At 50.7% G+C, this 25,130-nt stretch overlaps 1 protein-coding gene across 1 annotated transcript in view; it reads left to right on the forward strand.

The window, feature by feature from the left end:
• Dcbld1 (discoidin, CUB and LCCL domain containing 1) overlaps window positions 1–25,130 on the forward strand; it is a 70,697-nt gene that overhangs the window by 44,610 nt on the left and 957 nt on the right. Inside the window, exons 3-14 of the mRNA XM_023714288.1 lie at window positions 215–349; window positions 1,417–1,468; window positions 5,946–6,018; window positions 8,440–8,573; window positions 11,085–11,128; window positions 13,168–13,380; window positions 13,743–13,864; window positions 21,995–22,142; window positions 22,236–22,355; window positions 23,630–23,714; window positions 24,464–24,513; window positions 25,003–25,130. The exon at window positions 25,003–25,130 is cut by the window's right edge and continues 1 nt beyond it. Of these exons, the coding sequence (XP_023570056.1) occupies window positions 215–349; window positions 1,417–1,468; window positions 5,946–6,018; window positions 8,440–8,573; window positions 11,085–11,128; window positions 13,168–13,380; window positions 13,743–13,864; window positions 21,995–22,142; window positions 22,236–22,355; window positions 23,630–23,714; window positions 24,464–24,513; window positions 25,003–25,130 (1,304 nt within the window). The remainder of the gene's footprint in view (window positions 1–214; window positions 350–1,416; window positions 1,469–5,945; window positions 6,019–8,439; window positions 8,574–11,084; window positions 11,129–13,167; window positions 13,381–13,742; window positions 13,865–21,994; window positions 22,143–22,235; window positions 22,356–23,629; window positions 23,715–24,463; window positions 24,514–25,002) is intronic.

The following is a 25,130-nucleotide window of genomic DNA, read 5'->3' on the forward strand; positions in this document are numbered from 1 at the left end:
TGCTGGGGGGAGCTGTGACCCGCCCCGTGAGCTCTGCTGCCCGTGCTGGGGGGAGCTGTACACGCCCCGTGAGCTCTGCTGCCCGTGCTGGGGGGAGCTGTACACGCCCCGTGAGCTCTGCTGCCCGTGCTGGGGGGAGCTGTGACCCGCCCCATGTGCTCTGCTTCCCTTGCTGGGGCGAGTTGTGACACGCCCCGTGTGCTCTGCTGCCTAGGTCCATACTGCAGAGGTGCGACTGTCCCCACAAGACTCCTGCTGAACACCAGTCGAGTCACCATGCGTTTTGAGAGTGGATCACACGTCTCTGGGCGCGGCTTCCTGCTGACCTACACCAGCAGCGACCACCCAGGTGCGGCCGAAGGTTCACACAGGTCTTTCACCATAAGGGCTCCTCTTGTAGCTCATCCCCTTCGGGGACAGGTCTGTGATCTCAGATGTAGGTTAAGATGTGAAGGAAGAGAGGACAGTCTCCTCGGGAGCTCAGCCGAGTGGAGCCTTTCTGGGGCGCTGGTGCATGGCTCTGCTGACCTATGCGGGGGTGCTGGGTCCCATCTCTGGTGTTGCACTCCCAGCTCTGGTGCACGCTGTGCTCCAGGGCCTGCCCCAACTCTTCCCTTCTCCAGGCCTGAGGCCTTCAACCAGGGCCCCCAGCCGGATGCCGCCACTCCAGTTCCTGGCACAGAGTGGGACAAGGGCAGGGAGCATGAATACCAGCCGTAGACTGTGTCTGTGGCTGTGTACAGTGGGCTCCTCTCTGGCCCAGTGCTGTTACCACCCCCAGGAGGGGAGAGCTGTTCCTTTCCATCACGCCCAGGCAGCGTGTCCGGTACCCCGCATTGTGCTCCAAGACTCTTGGAAAGTTTATGAGGCGAAAATCTATCATAGCAAGAATGGGCTATGCTGCGAGGGTTATCTCGTGTGTCGGGACCTTAGCTTCGCCCCTGTGGAGCACTGGTTCCCCTCTGCAAATTACTCCAGGGAGCCCAGGCTGGTAAGAGCTCGGTCCTCCAGCACCAGGCTGCAGTGCCGCAGGCTCTGCCGTCACACCCACGGTATGCCTGGCTGCCACCAGCTGAGTGGCTGAGTCAGAAGGTTCTAGAGCCTTCTCCATGTGCCATGGTGGCTTTGAGGTGGCTTTCCTTTGTCAGGGATCCTGCCTTTCACATGTGACTTGCAAGTATGTAGTGGAGAATAACCAAGGGTCAGTTCTTCTGTTGGAAATAGAAGTTTATTCTTGTTCACTCCTTGCCAACACTGCAAAGCCGTCATTGGCAGTGGCCAACAGGAAGCGCAGGTCACTAGATAATGAATAAATTCCTTTAGAAATTGTGGCTTTTATTTATAAAGAAATCTTTAGGTATAAATTCCCTGATTTCTATCTAATCTGCTGATTTCAACTATTTTTATTTGTGATAGATTTAATAACGTGTCTAGAACGAGGTAACCATTACTTGAAGACAGAATTCAGGTAAGTTGAGGGGTCCCGGCGGGGTGGGTCGCGCTGCTAGACGTTTTGTCTTCCTCTGCAAGGCCAGAAAGCACCTGTTTGTGCTGAGCTTGTCTGCAAACCTTTCCTGCAGCGGATGAGGACTAGCTGAGGGTTTCCCTGACCGCAGAGTGCAACGGGCCTCTTTGTGGGCTCGGCCTTCGCAGCACTGCTGGTGGCCTCTGCTGGTGGAGTTAAATGGCAGCAAATGGCCGTGAGTGAGTGTGCAAGCAGGCTGTGCTCCAGGGAGAATTTATTTATTCACAAGTAAGCCACAGTTCGCATTCACGCCTGGGCTACAGTCACTGCCCTGAGTCCCAGTGTGTCACCATGTGCCATCAACCTAAGGTCACCACTTCCCTGCCCAGTATTTAGGGGTGACTCTTCCAGTTACTTACTGAAAGAGGGTAAGGAAGGGGTTATACTGTCTTCCACTAAAGAAAAATCTTCCGAGAACAGGATGTACAAAGCTGCTATACCCAGTGTGCCCAGGATGTAAGGCTATACTTTGCAGTTTTCTCGGACACTGGACACCTGCCGGTGGCCAGCATTGGCTGGCATCAGGTATAGGGGTGAAAGGAGTCATCACTCAGCACTGCCTGTGGGGGTCCTGTTCCCCCTGTATTGCCATGCAGTGTCCTCTGCGGTTACAGCCACATGGCACCACCCCACAGGTGACAAGACTGTGGGTGCCACCAGGCATGCTATGTCCTAGAGGAAGGGGCTACACTCAGGTCTGCATCTCGCTGTGGTCCAGACCGCCTGAGCACTCAGAGTGAATGCCCAGCCACCGTTTGGGCCCACAGCCTCCCCGGGACTCTGGAGCGGCGGAGCTTCGAAAGCACAGCCTTCAGCCATGGCCGGCAAAACCGGACTAGATTAACAGGAGGCTGCGTGTCTTTAGGGGCTGACACGCTACAACAGTTCCCGTCTGGCGCAGCTGTTACCCTTTCCTGCTCACGTGTGGCCCGAAGGTCGCTACCTCACTGGCACCATTCTACCTTCCTGAAATCCAAAATGTCCTGCGTGCAGAGCTCTGCCTGGCTCTTGGGAATGAGCTACGAGGGGCGTGCACCTAAGTAGGAGTCTGCACTGTGAATTTTTTACTTGTGAATTTAATTTTTAATTTTTTATTCATTTTATTTTATTTTTTTAGGTTTTTTTTTTTTTAATTTTATTTATGTGTGTGTGTGTGTGGCCAGTTCAGCCCACCAGGGGGCAGGCTGGCTGGCATGTGGTGCTGGGGGATTGAACCGCAGTCCCTGTGCTTTGCTAAGCTTGTTCTGAGTAGGTGCTTTAGACCACTGAGCCATCTCACCAGCCCCTTTTATTCATTTTAATGAGAAAATAAAATAGCAATGAAACAGTTTCAAAACAGGTCTGTAGGACAGTTACAATTATTAATACATTGCATATTGTCTTCATAGTGGTTAGTCAGAGGACAAGATGCAGACATGATGTCTTCTCTAAACAATATTAGTATTACCTTTCTTCTCATTGAACTAAGAGACAGTAGCTGTATATCTGTCCTATTTTTGTATATACATATTTTTTTCACAACAAAATGGTCCTTTATTTATATTCCCCTTTTTGTTTTGTTTTGTCAGAGAAGCTGTGGTAGGAGAAGTCATTAAAGTACCTTTTCATCCTTGAGCCAGTTCAAATATCGGAGGTACTTGAATTCAGCCAAATAACCCAATATAGTCCAATAGTCCAAAATAATAGTGGGTTATCAGCAGAACTGGTAATTGTCAGAAGTTGTTGACTTGAGCCTTTTTGGCTTTACTTTTTATAACTTGTGTTTATACTTTTCAACTGGATGGTTAAGACCAAGTTAAAGCAAGATCTATGTAACTAAAAATGTAACTTTTGTATCTGACAAGGTCAGTCAAATCCCCTCAGGATTTACCCTGAAACCACATACTTTTGATTACTGCTGTGTCACTGGAAAATGAGTATGAAACACTTATCACCAGTTGTGATAATAGTATAATTAGATTATTATACTAGCAGATTAAATTTTCTAAGTCAGCAAAAGGAAACAGAAAAAGAAATAAAAACAACTGATGTTCTGGAACATGTTTGGGAGAGGACTCTTTAAACAAAGTAAACTCTGTAAAAACTGTCATATACATAGAAGGGCACATGGCACTTGCCTTCAAAGCTAGGAAAACTCCCCTGATATTTGAACTTTTTTTTTTTTTTTTTTGAGATAGGGTCTTGCTATGCAGTTTGGGCTGGGCTTGTGCTTACTTTTGTAATGTAACCCCCTTGAGCTCACAGAGATCCTCCAGGCTCAGCCTCTGGAGTGTGAGGGTTACAGGCATGCACCACCTTGCCCTCTACATGGTGGACACCTGCATCTGGGGCTGAGATGGTGCGCCGGGGAATCCAGGGTGAGACCTCATGCGTGTGGGGCCAGCGATCGAACTCGAATCGTTGTGTTTGCCAGGTAGGTGTTCATGCCTCTGAGCTCTCTCTGGCCCCTGAGCTGCTTTTTTTTTTTTTTTTTTTTTCCTGTATTTAGGACAGGGTTTACAGGGTCTCCAGGGTCTCCCTACGTAGACCAGACTCTTAGTAATTCTCCTGTTTTCAGCCTCCCAAGTGCTGGGATTACAGGTACGCTCCACCACGTCCGGCCTCAGTAGCTGTCGGCGCACTGGGAGGCAGGGCCAACCCTGCACTCCGGGGATTGAACCCTGGCCACTGCGCTCCCCTGAACTTTTTATGTGTTTCACGAATGCACATAGCTCCTCATGTGCTCACCGCCTGATGCTTGGAGGAGCAGGAGATAAAGAAAATGGGTCCTGTAAGCGTCACAAGGACACCCACTGTCACACAGCTGGCTCAGCAGTGCACAGCCTGGTCAGCCCACCAAGCGCAAGGCGCCTTTAGCCGCTCCGCTTTCCATGATGTTTCTGGGAAATTTCTTGAAAGATGATTATCAAATAAGCTGAGCCTTAAGTGTGGGGTGTGTATGAGATTGGATCTCGCTGTCAGTTCAGGCTGGCCTGGAGCTTACTTTTTTTTTTTTTCAGTACCAGGGATTGAACTCAGGACCCTGAGCTTGCTAGGCAGGCGTTTATTCTGAGCTATCTCCCCAGCCCTTGAGCTTACTTTGTAGCCCAGGCTGGTCTCGAACTCGAAGTAGTCCTCCTACCCCAGCTTCCCAAGTGCTAGGATTTCAAGCATGAGCCACCACACCTGGCTTGAACCCTCAGTTAAAAATACACCTTTTTAGAATCTCAGAATAATTTACAACTTACATAGATTAGTACTATGCAATCCAGTAACCACTGGCAACATGTAGCTACTGAAGACAACCTGTGGTGTGCCCAAACTGAGATATGATATAGGTGGAAGACACATCCCAGGTCCGGAGACCACAGGAGGCTGGCAGGGGTCACTGATGCGTTCGTGTTCACTGCATGCAGAAACGAATAGAATTAATCTCGGTGGCACTAGGGAGGCTGAGGCAGGAGGATCACCATGAGTTCAAAGCCAGCCTGAACTACATAGCAAGACCCTGCCAAAGGAAGGAAGGAAGGAAGGAAGGAAGGAAGGAAGGAAGGAAGGAAGGAAGGAAGGAAGGAAAAAGGGCGGGCGGGCGGGCGGGCTGGCAAAAAGAAAAGAATAATTTGGAAATATTGAATTAAATAGAATATATTTCTAACTTTGCCTCTTGTTTAATGTGGCTTCCACAAGAGCTAAGCTTGCACGTGCGGTTTCCGCCAGGCCGCACCGGACGTGGCGTGTGGGGCCTGGAGACGTCGCAGCACATGCTGCACACGTGACGCTCCGGGGATGTTCCTTCTCGTCTTCTTCCTGTCTGTGAAACACCTACCTTGTCATATATTTTAATATCTCTTTTCATAAATATGAACACATACTACATAAATGAAATTTTCCTTGTACCTTAAAAATATTTTCATAGGCATCAGAGAATCAGAGTGAACAAGGAAAGTCACTATTTAACAGCATTTATGGAGAATTCTTAGTAGAGGAAACAATTATTGTGTAAAACTTGCTTCCAGGTTAACATTTTAGATCTGTGTTCACAAATCAGGTGTCTGATTTTATTTTATTCTATTTTATTTTTTATTTTTTTTTTATATGTATTTGGTGCAGGGTCTCTCTGTGCAGCTCAGACTCCTAGTGATCCTTCTCTCTCAGCCTGCCCAGCACCGGGATTACAGGTGTGTGCCACCATGCCTGGTCTTGTGGCCAGCTCAGGGCACCCGGGGCAGGGCCCGCGTGGCAGGTGGCAGGTACTTGCACCTGCCTAGGCACGTGCTTGGCCTGCTGAGCTGTCTCTGCAGCTCTGATAGCTGATTTTTTTGTAAAGCAAGATATTTCTGCCTGTATGGTAAAAGGCAGAAAATACTTTTAAGATTTAAGTACAGTGTAATACTTTTTGCTTCAGTATAATTTATTGGATATAAATGCTTTATTCTTCCAGCAAATTCTGCCCACCTGGCTGTAGAGATATAGCAGGAGATATTTTTGGAAACGCGGCCGATGGCTACAGAGATGTGAGTAGCTGTGGGTGCTGAGGAAGGCAACAAGCAGGGCGCGTGTGGTGCTGAGGAAGGCAATGAGCGGGGCGCGTGTGGTGCTGAGGAAGGCAATGAGCGGGGCGCGTGTGGCTGCACATCTCCTCACAGAGTAAAGCACATCACTTAACTGGCAGGAGCACGATGCTCTTTTCTGAAATTAAACGAAACCCAGGACTTTCTCGGCATTCACTCCAATTTGTAGCATGCAGTTAGCTTACTGTATGTGAAATATAAAATGTGCTTTTCCAACACCTACGATTGTTATTCCACGTTAATCAGTTTTCTGTGACTGTAACAAATACCTGAGATTAGTGGGCTTTATAAGAGGAAAGGTTTGCTTGGACTCCCACTGTGGAGGCCTTCTTCCCTGGTTACCTGGCCTGGTTGCAAGTCATGGGTGAGCAGCTTCTCGGCCTTAGGGAAGCAAAGGCAGGGGAACTGGAGGGGCCCACACCTCTAGTCGCAGGGTCCCCCTGCCCCCAGGTGCCCTGATTGCCCACTGCAGCGGCACTCAGTGAGGAAAAGCCTGTAACACACAGTCGCTGGACTTGAGGTCCATCTTAGTAAGAGGCTACAGGTTTGCATCTCTGTGTTAGGATTCACTTCCTGATCCTCCCACCATCTGTGGCAGCAAGGACGTGACTCTTCATCACAGAATAGTGGCTGTCCAGCTGGCGAGTCCACATGCCCCCTCCACGCACACACAGCCCATCTCCTGCGGCACTCCGTTCTCTATGGCCAGTGAGACCCTCAGGATTACGTACACTGTCCCCAGGAAATTACTGTTCTAAACTAAATTTCTTCTATTTCTGTTCACAGATATCTATCCTGGGACTCTGGTATTAGTTTTAGAGGTTTTTTTTTTTTTAATTTTACATCAGTATTTCAAATAGTTTGGTTTACATCCTCATTTTTGAAAACTGGCGCGAGGTAGTAGAATTGTGCAAAGTACACTAGTGGAAACAGACAGGATGGTGGCCCTTTTAGTGTTCCGTGAGCACAAACAGCCCTCTGGGGCACACGTGCCAGAGGTTTGCCACCACTAATTGACATGCATCTTCAAGAACTAGGAAAACAGGTTTACACATTTTACAGATTAATAATTCTCTGACAGGAGACAAAATACTAGATTTTACTTCTTAATTTGGTACATCCTGTGTGTAAGAGTGGCAGATTTTGTTGCTACTCTGCCGGTCTCCAGGGGACTGGGGTGGCTGCCTTTCCTGTGCTTGCTGATGTGGGTGCACTCCACAGCCCTGGCAGGGAAATACAGCGGCAGCCGCAAGGCTTCCGCACTACTGACTCAGCTCCTCCGCGCGTCCTGTGGCTCCGGGGCTCCTGCCTCTGGGTCGCGCAGGGTGCAGACGAGTACCACCCTCTGGTCTGCTTGAGGCTCAGCTGGGGCTGGAAATGCTTCCAAGCTCGCCTGGTGCCTGTAGCCCGGGGTGACTGGAGGGTGGCGGCCTGAAACCCTGTTTCCTGCTGGGTTTCTGCTGAAGCTGCCCACAGCCACTGTGGCCACTTGCTTCCTCAGAGCCCACCAGGCAGTCTCCCCACCCAAGAGCCTCCTAGAAGAGCACTAGTCCTGAGCACTGTGCTCCTGGGAGTGGCCCAGCTCCTCTGCCGCATTCTGAGGCAGAAGGGAATAAGGGTGCCGCACGAGTGGGACGCGGGTCGCCTAGAGCCTCCCCCGGGGCAGCTCAAGTTGTGCAGCTCCTTGGGAAGGAGTTTCAGGGCCAAGCACATCCCCATGGCAGCGCCTGAAAAGCTGTCAGAGAAAAGCGTTGTCTCATTCTGTGTGGCTCCAGAAGGTGGGGCCCAGAGGGACCCAAGGGACCTGGGGAGGTAAAGGGCAGGAAATGGGTTCGGCCCATCACGCGCTGCACCCCCTCCTCATACCCACACTCCCAGGGACCCGGAGGCCTCAGCATCCCACAGAGGAGGACCACAGTCACCACAGCCAGCCTGTGTCCCACACCAGAGCCAGCTGAGAAGGCCACCAAGCGGGCAGCCCGGAGCAGCCTGGTGCTGGCCCTGGATCGCACGAGTGGAGGAGGCCTCTGGTGTGCCACTTCGTGTCCCGGGCCACTTGTTGCCGCTTGGTTTGGCTGCCCTGAGAAACTTCCGCCCTCACCAAGTCCCGCTGTGTCTGGGAGGCATGGCTGCACAGTGCCTAGCGGTGCTGCTGGCCCACTGAGTCAGGGGGCCAGCTCTGCGATCTTGCTGTCTACTTGCAGACATGCAGGCAACCTGGACTGGCAGGGCCGGGCGGCTGCGAGGCTTCACCGCCCACTGCCTGCTGTGAGAAAGCGAGCCTGCATTCTTGGGGAAGGGGACTGCACAGGCCGCAGGCCAGCTCTGCCCTGGACACGCTGAACGGTGCCTTCTGTGTTTCAGACCTCCCTGCTCTGCAAAGCCGCCGTCCACGCAGGAGTGATCGCAGATGAGCTGGGTGGCCGCATCAGTGTGCTGCAGCGTAGAGGGCTGAGCCGCTACGAAGGAGGCCTGGCCAATGGGGTGCTGTCCAGGGAGTGAGTATCGCATGTGCCAGGAGCTCGCCCTCAGAAAGGCCCACAGCGCTGGTGCCGAGCGCTGTCAGCCCAGACGCTTCAGCGCTGGCCAGCCCTGGGGTCTCAGGCAAAGGCCCCACACAGCAAGAGAGCAGCGCCTGGCGGGGGTGCCCGCCGAGAGCCTCGGAGCAAGGATAAGCATGTCTGCTTGCAGGTTCTTTGGTGGCAGAGACTAGAGGCTTATTCCTTTTTGCTTTTACGTCCCAGTAAAGCTCTGGTGATCTCCCATTTTACTTAAGATACTGAAAACAATGGCTTTGCGAACATCACTAGCTTCTTGGTTTGATGTCACCTTGTCCTTTTGCTTCATGAAAGGAAAGCATGCTGGCTTCCATGACTGTCTCAGCCCAGGCTTCCCATCCATCCAGATTTCAGGAGCATGGAAGTCAGAAAGCCCAAGCTGCACGGGACTGGGAGAGGGCCACACGGTACGGATGCCCGTGCACGTGGGTGAGCTGCTCAGCTCCTTGGTCTCTACTGGACCCTCTTGCCAGGGAGAAACAAAGGCAGGCCGCAGGCATTTTGGAATCTGAAAATGGGAAAAAGCCAGCCTGTGTGCTGTCACCCACCCATCACCAGAAGCGTGACCTTCTCCCCAGCCCTGCTGTCGGCCTGCAGCCCCTCCTGTCATGTCTTACTGTTCCAGTGCTGTGCTGGACTAGAACCGTCCTTATCTGGTGAGAGCCACGCTGCAGGTGGAGCTGTCTCTGGGAGCCAGGTACCTTACCTGTCAGCTGGACTGGATTCCACCTGTCCTGAAGAGGCATATCCTGGGTCAGTCCACTCGTGTTCACAGCCAGAGGTGTGGTTAGGACGTGGCTCCTGGGTCCTCTGAGCTGTGACTCTCCCCTGCTGTGCTTCCTGCCCCCTCCCCTGCTGGGCAGTGCTGCTCCATAGGCCCACCCACCTCAGTGTTCCTGCCTGAGCTGGCCCACCGTGGACTGATCCCCCAAGCCGGGAGCAGGTTAAAAGCCTTTTCCCCTGCAAGTTGGGCATGTCAGGTATTTTGTCCAGCATGAGGAGAGCTGACAAGTATGCCAAGTGAGCACAGATAGGGTGGTCCAGTGTCCGCTTGAGAAAGTTAGGCGATAATTTTTCTCTTCCTTCTTTTACTTAGATCAGAGTATGGGGGTTGCTGGCTTCACTCATTGTCTGTGGTTACTGAACCTGTGTCCCACACAGGAAAAGCACACAGGTCCTGCAGCGAACACCAGAGTCCTTAGGGTGCCCCAGCTGGTCAGTGCAGAGCAGGGTGGGGTGGGTCGGGCACAGGGAGAGAGGCAGCTTGCAATCCCAGCGATTCTGCTGTCCTTGTGAAAGGACGGACGTAGCTTAGAGATGCCCTCCTGGGATCTTCTGCCACGGGCGCTGTTCCCCTCAGCACCCTCAGAGCGGGCGAGCACAGTACTTGCAGCTGGTGGGGGAAGCGAATGGCGCTGCGGGGGTACAGCCTACGGGCCTCTCCTCCTGTGACGGCTGGGTCAGCTGTGAAAGCTAGTGAAGCCATCACTGCCCTGCAGCAGGGGACGTGGGCTGTCTGCCTCAGCGGGATGGGAGACTGGCACCCAGATGCTGCAGATGACGCTGGGCCCTTACGGCAGTGGGGCAGACCAGGGTCAGCGTGCTCAGGTGACCGGTGGTGGCTGCTGGTGTTCGTGGGATGCCAGGATGCCGGGATCTTCCTTTGAACCCCAAGGTGTACAGTCTCTGCCTTAGGAGTAGAAGAGGAACAGAAGGGAAAACCTTGCCAAGCATTTTAGAGCCCACGCCTCTCAGAGCGCTTGTGGCTGGCTGGAAGGGTGCTCAAGTTCTGGGACAGATTCGCTGGCTTCCTCGTGAATTTCATGTTTGAGAATGCTCTCTCTGTCTCTGTTTTGGATTTGTCTCTGTCTCTCCACTGTGCCCAAGCAGCATATAATTCGGACACAAACAATGAAACACAGCCCTCTCACATGAAGACATAAACCCAGCATGACTCTGCTCCTCTGCCTTTTCCTCTGCTGTTGGGTACAGTGGGTTCTGTGCGGCAGGCACGCCCCAGGGTGCCACACCCCCATTCTGGCCCCTCGCTTCTCACCAGCGAAGGGCAGGGATGGCCTTGCCAGGCCTGCTCCCCACAGAGAAAGGCCCAGGAAGCACCTGGCAGGGACCCAGGGGCAGGCTGTCAGGGAGGAGAGGGCTGTGGGGTAGGCCTGGGGCTACTGCCCCCTCCTGTGGCCTGGCCTGTGACCATGCGTGTGCGTGGAAATGGCAGGCAACAGCGGGGCAGGGCACTCCAGGCTGTGACCTCTCTGCCTCAGAGCTGGCGCTGCTGACTAGGACCAGCTTGCTGCTGGGGCCGCCCCCCTGCAGCTCCTTCCCTCCAGTGTGGCAGATGGACTGGACAGGAAGGGTGGCCCGGCCTGGATCCCGCAGCACGCTGGCGGGCCCCTCGAGCCTGGCTCACTCCTCCCGCTGTCTTTATCTTTGCAGTGGCTCCCTGTCCAGAAAGCGGTTCCTGTTCACCTTGGACAATGGTAAGGAACTGCTTTCTCTAAAGGTGTAGTCCTTGCAGCCTTCAGTGGTAGCTAGTTTTGCAAATCCAAAGATTATTATATATTATAAATATTATGCTTTCCTGAGGTCATGAGGCACCAAATCTTCTGTGACTTAAAAATATTCAAGAAAATAAGTCTCAGCAGCATTGAGCAGACAGTGTCTTTCTATACAAAGAGTAATAGAAAAATACGGTGCCTGTTTAAATTTAAATTCAAAATACATGTAATCCCAGCAGTAGGGAGGTGGAAAACAGAAGGATCACGGCAAGTCTGAGCTACACAGTGAGACCCTTACCAAAAATAATTAATTCAAAACATATGAGCTGGGCCTGGTGGCCCATGCCTGTGACCCCAGCACTCGGGAGGCTGAGGCAGGAAGGCTCCTGCGCTGCAGGCCAGCCTGGGCTGCTACTGCAGTCCCACGCCCTAAGCCATTACAGCAGACACAGCGCCTCGCGTCCCTGGGAACTGCCCTCACTTCTAGTACGCCTCTGCCCTCGCCACATCTGAAGCGTTCTTGTGCTTATGGAGTGCTCACTCCTCGAGTGTCTTTGTGAGATATGATCACAAACATGTCGCAAGCTGCTGCCAAGTGCCAGCCAGTGAGCTCACGGCAACGTGACGCCCCAGCCTTGTCCACCTCAGTGGCCACCTCACTGTGCTAGTCCATCTTCTCCAAAGTCACATGACCACAGAGGAGCGTGTTTTGAGTGTACTCAGGGCATCAAGGCCGCCTCACCAGTGCAGCTGCACAGTGAGGAGAGAAGCCCCGAGCTGCTGCAGGTCGGGGCAAGGACGAGGGCACGGGCAGCCGAAGCCAGGCGGGGCGGGAGGGTCTCGGCAGTGTGGCTTTCACTGTCAGTTTTTCTAAATTTAACATTCAGGGCTGGCGAGATGGCTCAGTGGTCTAAAGCACCTACTTAGAACAAGCTAAGCTAAATCAAAACGCAGGGACCGCGGTTCAATCCCCAGCACCACATGCCAGCCCGCCCCGCCCCCTGGTGGGCCGAGCGGGCCACACACACACACACACACACACACATAAATAAATAAATAAATAAATTTAACATTCATCATATTTTCCAATCACACCTCATACTATTATGTGTCCTCTCTCAAACCCGTGCCAGAAACAAAGAAAAGTGAAGGAACACTTAGAATGAAGTTCTCCCGTTCAAATGTAGGAGAATCTCTGCATTAGCATTTGGTTCGTGGCTATCTTGCAGGAGGTCAGTACAGGCCCCCTAAAGTAATCAGCAACAGCAAGAGCTTGTTAGCTTTTCCACTGTGAGATAAAGTCTGTGGAACTACTTTTCCTCAGCATAAAGCAAGATATTTTGTGGGAGACAACATGTCTTCTTGCCAGGGAGAAAGGTGTGGTCTTTATTTGCTGTTCCCACATTGCCCGGGACACGGGCCAAGTTACGGCTCGGAAGTGACGTCGGCGTAGATCTTCCTGTCCCCTCTCTCCTCACTGCGCTGGGGATTCAGTCCAGGTCTCCGCCCTCAGCTACCTCCCCAGCCTTATCATCTCATCAACATTTTTATTATTAATTTTGAGACAGTATCTCAGTGCACTGCACGTGCCGGGCTCGAGCTAGCGATGCTCCTGCTCCGGAGGGCCGGATGCGAGGTATGCGCCCCCGTGCCCGACAGGCCTCATCTGCAGCCTGGTCGCACCTGATTTTCAGGGGCAGATGGCGAGCACCCCACTGACTTTTCTTGGGGTCAGGGTCACTGCAGTCCTGTGAGACCAGCTGTGCTGTGCTGAAGTCAGGGTCAGTTAAGAAGCTGGAAAAAGAGGATCTGTGCTGGGGACAGAGACGCCAGAGGTCTTGGGACAGAACACAGCCACGGACCCAACGTGGAGCTGCAGACGAGCCTGTGGCTGGCAGTGCTGCTCAGTCAGGCGCTAGGGGCCGGGTCAGGCGCTGGCTCCGAATCGGCCACGGCAGTCTGCTACTCCTTCCCGGGAGCTGAGCGCTCGGCTCAGCGTGCTTTCCTGCCCTCTGTTCTAGACTGCGGCAGAGCCCTGAGTGCTGACTCCCACGTGCAGTTCCGGGCCTCTTCCTCCTGGCAGGGCATCAGCGACACTGGACAGCTCTCTCCCTGGTCTCCTGGCCAAGCCCAGCTGCAGGAGCAAGGCCCATCATGGGCGGCAGGCGACAGTGGCGGCCACAAACAGCAACAATGGCTGGAGATAGACCTGGGGGTTGAAAAGAAGATAACAGGTACTCAGGCGAGGACCGGTGCTTTCCCGAGCGTGAGGTGTCCCTGAGTTTATGACATCTTTCAAATGTGCTGCAAGCCTCGTCCACTGCGGCTGTGCAGGGGCCTGGTCCAGGCTGACGCACAGGTGCGGGCGGCCTCTGCAGGCAGCTGGCCGGCCAGGAGATCGGGAGAAGAAACCCAAAATTCTAAGTTACATTATAGGGGCCAGGGAGATGGCTCAGTGGAATAAGTGCTTCCCCGGCAAGTGCATGGGCCTGAGTTCAATCCCCGGTTCCACAAAAAAAAAAAAAAAAAAAAAAAAAAAGTTACATTATGCATAACTACTTTTAGAACTAACCAATAAATGACATTTTCTCACAAGGAATTAGGACCACAGGATCCACACAGCCAAATTTCAACTTCTATGTCAAGAGTTTTGTGGTGAACTTCAAGAACAGCTCTCGGTGGAGGATCTACAAAGGACTCGCGGGTGGCAAGGAGAAGGTAAGAGCGGCTCTGCAGAGCTGAGAGCTGCTGGTGGGCTCGCAGGGCTCTGCGCCTGCACTCATGTTGCAGTGCCTTCTCCAGCATGTTCCCTGTGTGCCCCAGAACGTGAACGGGCTGACAAATCCTTAACAGCTGGGCATGCGGCCTGTGCCTGCAGTCCGGCAGTCTGAAATGCAGAGGCGGGAGGATGGCAAGATCGAGGCCAGCCTGGTCAACTTTCAGACTTAGCCAGACCTTGTCTCACAGTAAAGACATTTTAGAAAGGACTCATGCCAAAGCCCTGGATCCAACTCCCAGTACCACACACACACACACACACACACACACAATGGCATTACTTTTCACATCTCGTGGTTATACCTTTCTGCTAGATGGTTAAGACCAAGTTAAAGCAAGACCTGTATAAATGCAAATTTAACTTCTGCTATCTGACAAGCTCAGTTAATCTACTTAGGATTTATCTTGGAACCATATACAACACCTCTCAGATCTTCTGTCATTGTTAGCCATCTGGGTGAGTCATGGCTATTGCTTGACCAATTTGCTTTCTGTGAATGCTTAAGAGATTTTTTCTCTCCAGGTAACTCTCTTTAGGCACATGATATATTTTTGATCACTCCTCTGTGGTCCCATAATCTCCTTGATCAGAAAATGAGGGACTCAACTGAGTTACAGGATTCACAGCAGAGGTTCTCTTATGTCAGGAGTCCTCATTGACCTCGAAGGGCTAGGGCCAAAATATTGGCTATCCTCTGAGCCCATGTATCGCTCTAATTTTTGGTCTCCAAACTTTAGTTGTTAAACATCCAGAAGAAAAGCTTAATAACACTACCCTGTTACAGAGGCAGTAAGCTTAACATTACCATCTATCTGAATATCAAACACATTTGAATATAAAACTATTATTTTCTAATAACCATGGATATTCTAATATTTAAATCCTTATAGAATGTCAAGAGACAATAATTACATATTTTTATACAGAAATTTAGAAATCAAAACCATATACACTATTGTAGCAAGACAATATGACATTTTGTGACATACTTAAATTTTCGTTTTGACATAGCATAACCCCTCTTTTAATGTATTTGGCACAGAGTCTCACTATGCAGCTCAGACTAGTAGAGATCCTCCTGTTATCAGCCTCCCCAGTGCTGGGATTACAGGCTTGTGCCACCAAGCCTGATCTTGGTGGCCAGCTCAGTGAGCCTTGGGGGAGGGGCCTGTGCAGCATGTGGTGCCAAGGATCAAACCTCAGTCACTTCACTTGCCTAAGCAAACACTTAGTTCATTCTGCTATTTCACTGGCCCAACATAACACTTTTAACCAATCATCTCGATCTAATACCTAAGAATTTTCAACTAATTAGTCATTGTTAAATGAGATATGCATCACAAATTTTTTGTTAAAGGCAGAGGTTTGAGTCTGAGAGATAAGTCATCATGCTAAGGTTTTTTTTTTAACATGTAGGACAGGGTCTACATGGTCTCACCACATAGTTCGGACTCATAGTGATCCTGTTTTCAGCCTCCCAAATGCTGGGATTACAGGTGCGTGCCACCACACCCAGTCTCAGTCGCCATCTCTGCATGCCCTGGGGGTGGGACCGGCACAGCATGCCAGGGATTGAACCCCAGCTGCTGTGCGTCTGCCTAAGCCGGCACTTTAGTGCACTGAGCTATTTGGCCAGCCCTACACTAAGCAATTCTTGTTTTACATTTTAGTAGACCTGTATACCAAGAACCATGAATGCAGTTAATACAGCATGAGATTAACAATAATGAATTACCATACACATGTGAAAACCTTTGGTTTTTTTTTTTTGTGTGTTTTTTTTTTTTTCAGAACCAGGGATTGAACTCATGTCCTTGCACTTGCCAGCCAAGCGCTTATTCTACTGAGTCATCTCCCCAACCCTTTGTTTCTTAATTTAGTTTCATCCCAAAAGCATCTTTTAAGAGAAAAACTTTTTTTTTTTTTTTTTTTTTTGTGGAACTGGGGATTGAACTCAGGCCGTTGCACTTGTTAGGAAAGCACTTATTCTACTGAGCCATCTCCCTGACCCCAATAAGAGAAAAGTTTATTGCAAGTTTTTGTGAAAAACTTTATCTTTTAAACCATCAGGTAACTTAGGGAAAAGCATGCTTTTAAGTCTATATGCTGAATTGTATTATAAACAAATGATCAAAAAAAAAAGAATACCTGTTCACAGAACGGCACACAAACACATAATCAAATACTCAGAACACAGAAACCAATATCTTTACATAATCAGAGTGCCCTCAAATATATTTTCGGCCACATTAAATTGTATTAACTATTAAAATTTTTAGATTTTTTTTTTTCAATTAGCAGAGATCTTCTGAGAAAAATTTGGAAGGAATAAAATCTTTTATCTATAATTAATATGTATATTTTGTATTTTTGGTTTTTTTGTCTTAATACTGGTAAAATTTAGCTTTTATTTTTATATATTTTATCTCCTGTTTAGACCTTAGGTTCCCATTTTGTCAGTTCTTCCACAGGCCCCAGGTTGGAATTACTCTCATAGCTACTAACTTCTTCTCCAGATTTGGCTTCATGGTGCAGCCTGACAGCATGCTCTCATACCCAGATGGGTCATTTAGCATTCTCGGGAGAACATAAGCATACCTTATGGCCCCGGTTAGAATTAGACTGGGTCCCTTCCTTTGACTAGTATGGAGATCTCTCCAAAGGACCCTCCTAGCCTTTTTTCTCTCATGTGAAGAAATTGTACTTCCATCTGTTGCAGAATTTAGAAAGTTAATAGTGTATACTGCCAACTGAAGCCTATTATGAGGTGTGAATTCGTAGGCAAAGATTCCCCCTTTTGTTTTGTTTTGGTAGTACCAGGGATTGAACTCAGGACCTTATGCCTCCAGGCAAGCACTTATTCTATTGAGCTTTCTCCCTGGCCCCTCCCCTTTTTGTTTTTGTAGTTGAATTTTGATTAAAACAGTGTGCACGTTCAACAATTCCTTGACCTTGAGGATTATGAGGAATCCCTGTGATAAGAGAAATATGGAAAGTCTTATAAGACTTTTGGAAGACAGCACTTGCACATGCCGGGCCACTGTCAGTCAGTCTTAAGTGTCCGTGGGCAGCCAAGGGCCCTAAAAGCAGCAGAACGGTGAGCAGTGAGATGTTTAGCTGCTTCATCAGTGCAGGCAGTAGCAAATACGAATCCTGAGAACTGTCCACTGAAACACAGACCCAACACAAAGAACCAAATTGAGGAATGTGCGGGACGTCCATCTGCCAACGGTGACTGGGTTGTAACACCTGGCAGGTGATGGTACATGTGTTATACACGAAGAACATCATTTAAGCATTGCCTGGGCCTGTGCTCTGGTCAAACGAAACTGTTTAAGTAAGGCAGAAGCATTCTGATGAAAGGTGGCATGAGACGCAGAAGCCTGCTGAGTAGCACCCCAGCGAGTAACAGTCGCAGCACCCAGCGGTCTGTCTGTAGTAGCAGTCCCTTCAGTGAGGGGTCCTGGCAACCGAGAATGCGAGTGCATGTGACCCAACAGGGAACGTGACGTGACTGTGTGACAACCTGGAGAGTGTGAAGTAGATGGGAAAGATCTTCCTGACTAGTGTGTATAGGGGCAGTTTCCATGTAGTGCATTACACCACAGACCACAGCACTGTCTGAAAAGAGGTTAACTGGAGTGGATGAACGGTCTTACAATGCCCACATGATTTCTTGTAACGCAGCCTTTATGCAGAAGAGAAACCCGTGTCCTGTGTTCTGGAAGAGCAAGCCATCCATAGCCTCCCATAACCTGATGTGACCTGTCTGTGAAAAAAACAAATTAATTTAACTTATTTGCATGATAATGGCAGCCAATAACACCAGAGAAATTAGCCCAAAATCTAGATGGAGCCAATTAATATTACCAGATAAAGTCTGAATCATAAAAGGTTGATCCGAACAGTTTGGGGCACAGTATATCCTTGTTGGATAAGTTGACCCACATATGAAGAAATTATCATAGCTGTACCCCTGTGGAGGCCACTACTAGGCCTTTTATTATTTAAATGGAATGTCAAAATCAAGGGATTGTTTATACCACACTGCTTTTATTTTTTTTATTTTTTATTTTTTTTAGATTTTTTTTTTAACATTTATTTATTGTGTGTGTGTGTGTGTGTGTGTGTGTGTGTGTGTGGCCAGCTCAGCCCACCAGGGGGCGGGCTGGCTGGCATGTGGTGCTGGGGGATTGAACCGCGGTCCCTGTGCTTTGCCAGGCTTGTTCCAAGTAGGTGCTTTAGACCACTGAGCCATCTCTCCAGCCCCACACTGCTTTTAGATTGTACTCCAATTGTCTGTATTTGTTTGTAAAATATCAAAGCTGTTTTTATACCAAGTGTAATTTAGGGCTGTAAAACAAGAAATCAACCTTATTAGGAATTAAAAGAATTTTAAGTAATCCTTTAAAATATTCCATTATAAATCTTCAGGAATATGATTTCTTTTTGAAAGCAAACTTTTTTTTTTCTTTTGTATGTTAGAGAAGGGTCTACAGGGTGTTCAGGGTCTCACTACACAGATTGGACTTGTAGTGATCCTCCTGTCTACAGCCTCCCAAGAGCAGGGATTACAGGTCACCACACCCAGTCTCAACTGCTGTCTCAGTGTGCCCCAGGGTGGGGCCAGCAAGGTAGGCTGGGGGATCCCCAACCCCTGGGCCTGCCTGCAGGCACTTTAATCTGCTGAGCTATTTGGTGGGACCTAAAGCAAACTTTTTATCTTTAGGATGGAAACAGCCTCCCAATCCAGTCACCTTAAGGGGAAAACGTAAAAATCCGTCTTCCAGTGTCCATTGTAATGGAGAGAGAACTACTCTTATCTCCGGCCCGCTGCCAAGCTCTATTCCTTGGGGACAAATGCCCCCTGCATCTCTCCAGGTTGGCAGCCCAGCACCTTTCCCTTTGCAAAAATTGGAAAATTTCTAAGTAAAGGAAAACAGTTCAAGGGTTTTGGAACTCCCAATGCTGATTGGGTTGAATCAATTAAACAAAATCGCCCAGAGATGGAGTTGAGTATTGAAGAAAAAGCATTTAAAGGGCTACGAGACACAGGTGCGGATGTCTCAGTTACTGCTCAGCACCTTGGCCTGAAGCCCGGCCTCCGGATGTGGCCACTAGATTCACAAGGGAGGCTCCTACCTGGAGGCCATCCACGCTTGCATTTGAAAAGCCCTTTAAAAGCGTTTTTCCTCTAATCAATCCCTATTTTTTAACCCAATATTTTTTTTCTAATAATTTAAAATTTTTTATCAAAGAACAACCGAGTGCTCTGAGCCTGGAGTGATCCTAACAGTGTTTTGAGTAGACTGAACTAGAACTTTGATTTCCCGCATCCTGGCGGCTGGCACCAAGCGAGCCCCGGAGACTTCTCTGCAGTGAGGCTCCGCGTCTCCTTGCTGCTCTAACTGTATGGCTGCTAGCTGCAGCCCAGCTGTCTTAGCGCTGAAGTGAGTTTTCCGGGGCCCACATGCCCTCCCCAAGCTTTAAGGGGGCGATGGCGCCGTCATCATGGCCTCAGTGCACAGAGGCACAGCGGCCAGCACGTGTGCTAGGTGTCCCTCTGGCTCTGTCTTTTACATCCGTCTCCAAGAAGGGGAAAATAGAAAGGAATCGCTACAGGACTGGGCAACCCGTTACACTGCTCCGTAAGTTCCAGGTGTGACTAACTGCCCACAAGTTCTGCAGCAATCTCCATCCTTTCTGTTTTCTTCTGTTCTTGGGTTAAAAAATTGGGGCACTCCAAGGGCTACTGGAGTGTTCTACGTGCCCCGCCATCATCTGCTCAGCCAGGGTACGAGCTGCTGTTATCTGCTCCTGGGTGAGGGCCACTGATCAACCCAAACAGGACCATCAGACACCCAAGTTATCTTGGATGCCATCCATGCGGTCAGAGAAGAGAGCAAGCCCCTCCTGGAAATGTGGGATGAGCAGCCAAAACGGTCCCTTTCAGGAGTAACTGGAAGAGGTTCTTTTCTCCTTCGATTATTTTCACTAAGCCCTTGAGTGGGGGAAACCTTATTGCAACATCTGATGATCACCAGGGAGTTAGGACTGGCCAAAGTGCTCCCCTACCTTGTAATACGTCACGACCCCATAGATTGACAGGTATACAGGGAAGGACATAAGGCGAGAAATGTCCAGGATGGCCTTCTGCATCCCTCCAGGTTAGCGACTAAGCACTTCTGCTAGGGTAAGAAACCTTGCCCACCCTTGTGCATCTGTAGTGGCCACCTCCAGAGGCCGGGCTTCAGGCCAGGGTGCTGAGCAGTAACTGAGACATCCGCACCTGTGTCTCATGGCCCTTTAAATACTTTTTCTTCAGTACTCAACATCATCTCAGGGCGATTTTGTTTAATCGGTTCAGAGTCCCAAAACCCTTGAATTGCTTTCCCTTATTTATAGTTTCCAATTTTTGCAAAGGGTAAATGGCCAATTGAGCAACAGGAATATCCAGGAGATTTGAACAATGGTTTGGGCGGACTGAATTACGACTGCAACAGGCGTACCAGGAGATTTGAACAATGGTTTGGGCGGACTGAATTACGACTGCGATTTTTTTCTGTGTCATCAGCATTGATGACACGGGTGCTCCCAGGACTCGCTCACTGCCATTCCCCCTCCCTGAGAGTCCAGGGTGCTAACTGGCCCCTGGATACTTCGTTTGTGTACAGACAGGCCCTCTCTTGAGCCTAACAGATTTCTGATGCCAGCAATGTGCATAACCGTCACCAAGGCCACAGTGAACCTTAGTCGTGACCCTCCCACCTAGCGACAGGCGCACAGGCCTGTCGCTCTCAGCTTGTGCCAGCCTCTCTGGCCGGATCTGATACACAGATGCACAACGGGCAGGGAAATCCCAGCTGAGTCTGCAAGGACTGGAGCACGCGGCCCTCCCTGAGCCCAGTCTGTGCCCCTTCCTCCAGCAGCACATGCTGCCTGGAACCAACCGCTTACAATTTAAAAACTTCTTCCTTTTTATCTAATTGAGTAAAGCTAGAGGGTTTAAAGTCTCTCTGCTGTGCCTTTGCTTACCCTCCTCCTCCTGTTTGGACCTTGATTTTAAAACAGTGCTCCATGCTAGGTCCTTGGTGGTTGTCTTACAAAGTAACACAAGTACAGGAACCCAGAGAACACCAAACATTTTATATACATCTACCAACATCTGTGTTCTTGAAACTATCCCACTTTTAACTCAAGCTAACATTTTCCTTTTTGGCTCCTCTCAAACCTGTTTCTCTCTCTATGCTCCTTTCCCTCTCTGGCCCATCTCTGGCCCTAATGAGCCTCCATCCCCAAGTGTCACACCTAATGTGCCGGTACCAGTGCCCGCCTGTGCTGAGCAGTGGCTGCGACCAGCGCACTCCCCTCCCTTATGTGCGCTCTTTGGAAGTGCTCCTATTGCCCACACTTACCTCGTACCAGTGTCCTGATGGGGCACCAAATGGAGGGATCCACTGGTCTCTCAGTGTGATCCCTTATTCCCAGGGAGAAAGGTAGCTGGAGTGAGGATAAGCCAAGAGCTGGGTTAGGTGGCGGCTCATCTGCCTAGCTAGCTACAAGACCCTTGTACAATAGTGAGAGCCTTTATTTCTACTTTTACAGAGCTCCAGGACACAAGGTTGCCTAGCGACTAATAGCCCACACTGTCCAGGCTGGATGTTTCTCTCAAGACTGAGGTAGCCTGACTGCTTTAGGCAGTGAGACCTCATCCTGCCCTCTCACACAGGATCCATTTCAGCTTCAGTGGCTCCCAGTACAGTGGTGGATGTGGGTCTTGCTCATTGCCACTGGAGCTGCAGCTGGGCAGTGGGCAGTGGGAGCCGCTGACCTGTGCTATCAGCAGCACCACATTTACATGGAAAGGTCACTGCCAAACAGCATGACAGAGCAATTGTAGTTCCTCCATCCAACAGTGAAATGAAATAGAGCACAGTAGCAGCAGCCCAAGATATGTTCAGTACCCCAAGTATCTGCAGAAAGGCGCCACCCAAGTCCTGGGTGGTTTCCTGAAGGGAGGGCCTGCTCCTGCCAGCAGCCTCAGGGAGGTCGCCGCTATCTGTCTGCAGGTATTCCAGGGCAACACCAACTGCCAGGACCCCGTGCGCAACAACTTCATCCCACCCGCCGTGGCCAGATACGTGCGGGTCCTGCCGCGCTCCTGGCACCAGCGGGCAGCACTGAAGGTGGAGGTCCTGGGCTGCCAGGTCACGCGAGGTGGGGCCCTGTGAGTGGGGAGCCCTCGGTGCTGGTGCCCTCCTTTGCACAGCATCATGTGGTCTGGTGGCTCCAATGTCGCTTTCCTCTCAGGAGATGAGACAACCACGTGGCATGAAGTCAGTCCAGACGTCGGGCTTTCAACCGAGAGAGGAGAGCCACCCACAGAGCCCAACCCTGTCCCTGAAGAGGAAGGGCCTCCACCTGGAGCAGGTGCTGTTTCTTGGCTTCTCGGGGGGTGACCAGCACCCTCCTAGCTGTCACAGTCCAGAGCAGCCTATCCTATAAATGCTGGGGCAGCTGGTCTGGAGGTACCTGCTTATGTGTAGCAGGACGCCTGTCCATGCGCCTTAGGGTGACATGTCAAGGAAAGAAGGCCCAGAATCAAACTTAAGTGTCCTTCAGAGGCTGGGTGGTGTTCTGTGGGAAAGTAAAGTGGCACATCCACAGTGAAATGCTCCACATAAGAAAGGACGTCTTAGTAATACAGGAAATGTTCAGAGTTGTGCTGGCCACTTAAATGGGAAAGTGTGGACCAATCTAGATAGCCATTTGTATAAGGAGGGAATGCAGGATCAACACACATTTCTAGGATCTTTACAGACATCAGCAGGTAGAATTTGGTTCTTGTGGAGAACTGGAGAGGTACTAGGGAGACACTCCACTTCATACCTTGCTATATTGGAGGTTTTTAACATGAAATGTAAAATCTATTCAAGGAATTAAAGTATATGTTAATGTTAACATTTTTGAGAATATAAAATGAAAATTTTTAAAAATTTCAAGATTATAAGAATATATTAAGAAAAGAAACATCCACCATTGGTCAGCAACAATAGATGTTCGCCATGTCCCACTGTGTCCAGTCACCTGTCATTTCTGACAGGACAGAGGCGGCATAACCAGCACTGTTCTGTGGTGTAGACTTCTCATTCAACAGTGCACTGCTAGTGCCTCCTAATCTGATCACACGATGCAAAAGGAGCTACCAGTACCTTGTCAGTATCTGTGCTGTCCTTGACCCGCCGCCACTCAGCTGGGTATTGAAGGGTTAGTCACTCTGACCTTCACCCGCATAAAACGGCCCCACTGCCGTCCATGAGCTGCCCCTGTCCACTTCATGAACTGCGCACTTCTGCCCGATGGGCCTTGTATTTTCCTCCCTCTCGTGGTTTCCACTCGCTGCTCCAGTGCCACTGAGATGACTTCCTGCTTTAAAGCACTGGCTTGTGCAGACTTTGAAACTGACCAAGTCACAGTCTCAGAGTGAAGGTCAGCCCTAAGAGCTGGACAATGCCTCTGGAAGGGGCAAAGATATATTTTATTTTCCCAAAAGTTGGCCAGGATTTTGAACCCTCTTCTTTAACCTTCTGGGACCAGAAAGTGCTCAGCGTGTATTTGTTGTCCCCTAAATCCACCTTAAGTGTTGAGTTGCGCACCCCTCCTGCCCAAGGCTGAGGCTATAATGCAAGCTCTTGCCCTTCTAGGACTGAAGGCGACCACTGTGGCCATCCTGCCGGTCCTCCTCGGAGCCCTCCTGCTGGCTGCGGTGGGGGTCTTTGCCTTCAGAAGGTATGTGACTTCAGCTGTTACATTGCACGATTACACCAGCAACCCCAACAGCTTAGAAAAGGAGCGTGTCTTTTAAGAAAACACTAGTTTATATTTTAAAAAGGTAGACTAGAAACTACTCAGTGTTGCTTTATAAACAACTCATTTCTTAGAACCCAGCACGGCTCAGCCAGTGCACCATCTCCAAGTGGTGTCAGGCTGTGGGCAGCCCTGCCTCTGGCGTCCCTAAGACTCAGCCCCCACGTTGAGAAAAGGAGTCTGCTACAACAAGCGCTGAATGGGACAGAATTCCAAATCTTGAGTTTACTGTGTCATGAGTTAGGAGTTGGCTTTAAGCAGGAAACGTGAAACATGAAACGTGAAATTTTCTTTTTCCATTTTAAACAGTTTCAGAACTCCTAATGGTAGGTGTCAGGTAGTTAGGGTGAAGACCTGCTTCTGACTGTTCCTAGGGCTCTGGCAGCCGCTCCTGAGGAAAGCTTGGGGCTTTGGCTTGATGCCTTCTCAAGCCCTCCGAGCTTTTAGACAGGAGCGACACCGCAGAGACCCCGGGGTGTGAGGCCCTGGCAGGACCCACAAGCAGCGGTGGGCGGCCGCGCCATCCTGCGGTAAACACACCTGGCCCTTGTCCCAGCTCCCTGGCGCAGCCCGCAATCCCGGTGTCGTGTGCCACGCGTGTCGTGCGTGTCTCGCGTGTCGTCAGTGCGGGCAGCACAGCTGGTTCAACATTCAGGCTTTGGTCTTGACAGGAAGAAGAAGGCGGAAAATCCGTACTTGTCTCCGGAGCCTCGGAAAACAGGTAGGTGCGGTCGTCCCCTGCAGCTTCACCCTGCCTGCCGCTCGCCATCGGGGGCGCCGGCCCTGGGCACTGACCCTGCAGGCGACACCCGGGCTGCAACCCCAACAGCGGAACAGAGCTAAAACGACGCGCCGCGCTCCAGCCGCCAGCGCTGCGCGGGGGCTACCAATGGCTGCGCGCCGCCTGGGGCGGGGGGACGGGAGGGTGAGCCCCGCGCCTGCGCCCCACCGCACAGCTTCCACCGTGGCTGCCTGCGGGCCTTCGCGTTTTGGAAATGAACTTGCAGAGGCGGAGACTGCGGCGGGCTGGCTGAAGGCGGGCGGCGGCTGCGCCGGTCCGCCCTGCCTCCGAAGGCCAGGCTGCGGCCGCCGCTCGCCTCCTCCCAGCGCCGCGCAGCTTCCTCGGGAACAGCCTCTGGCCGGCCCGCGCTGCGCCCCGCGCTTCCCGGGATCCCGCGCGCAGCCCCTTAATCCGCTCTGCCCCTGCCAGGCTGCTGGAGGCCGGCCACGCACGCGCCGACCAGGCCCCCGTCGGCCGAGTTCACTATCAGCTATGACGACGACGAGGATGACGACGAGGAGGGGCAGAAGCGCGAGCTCCGTGCCAGCGCCCTGGAG

Source organism: Octodon degus, unplaced genomic scaffold (genome assembly GCF_000260255.1).
Source record: "Octodon degus isolate 3935 unplaced genomic scaffold, OctDeg1.0 scaffold00034, whole genome shotgun sequence".
Taxonomy (NCBI): Eukaryota; Metazoa; Chordata; class Mammalia; order Rodentia; family Octodontidae; genus Octodon; species Octodon degus.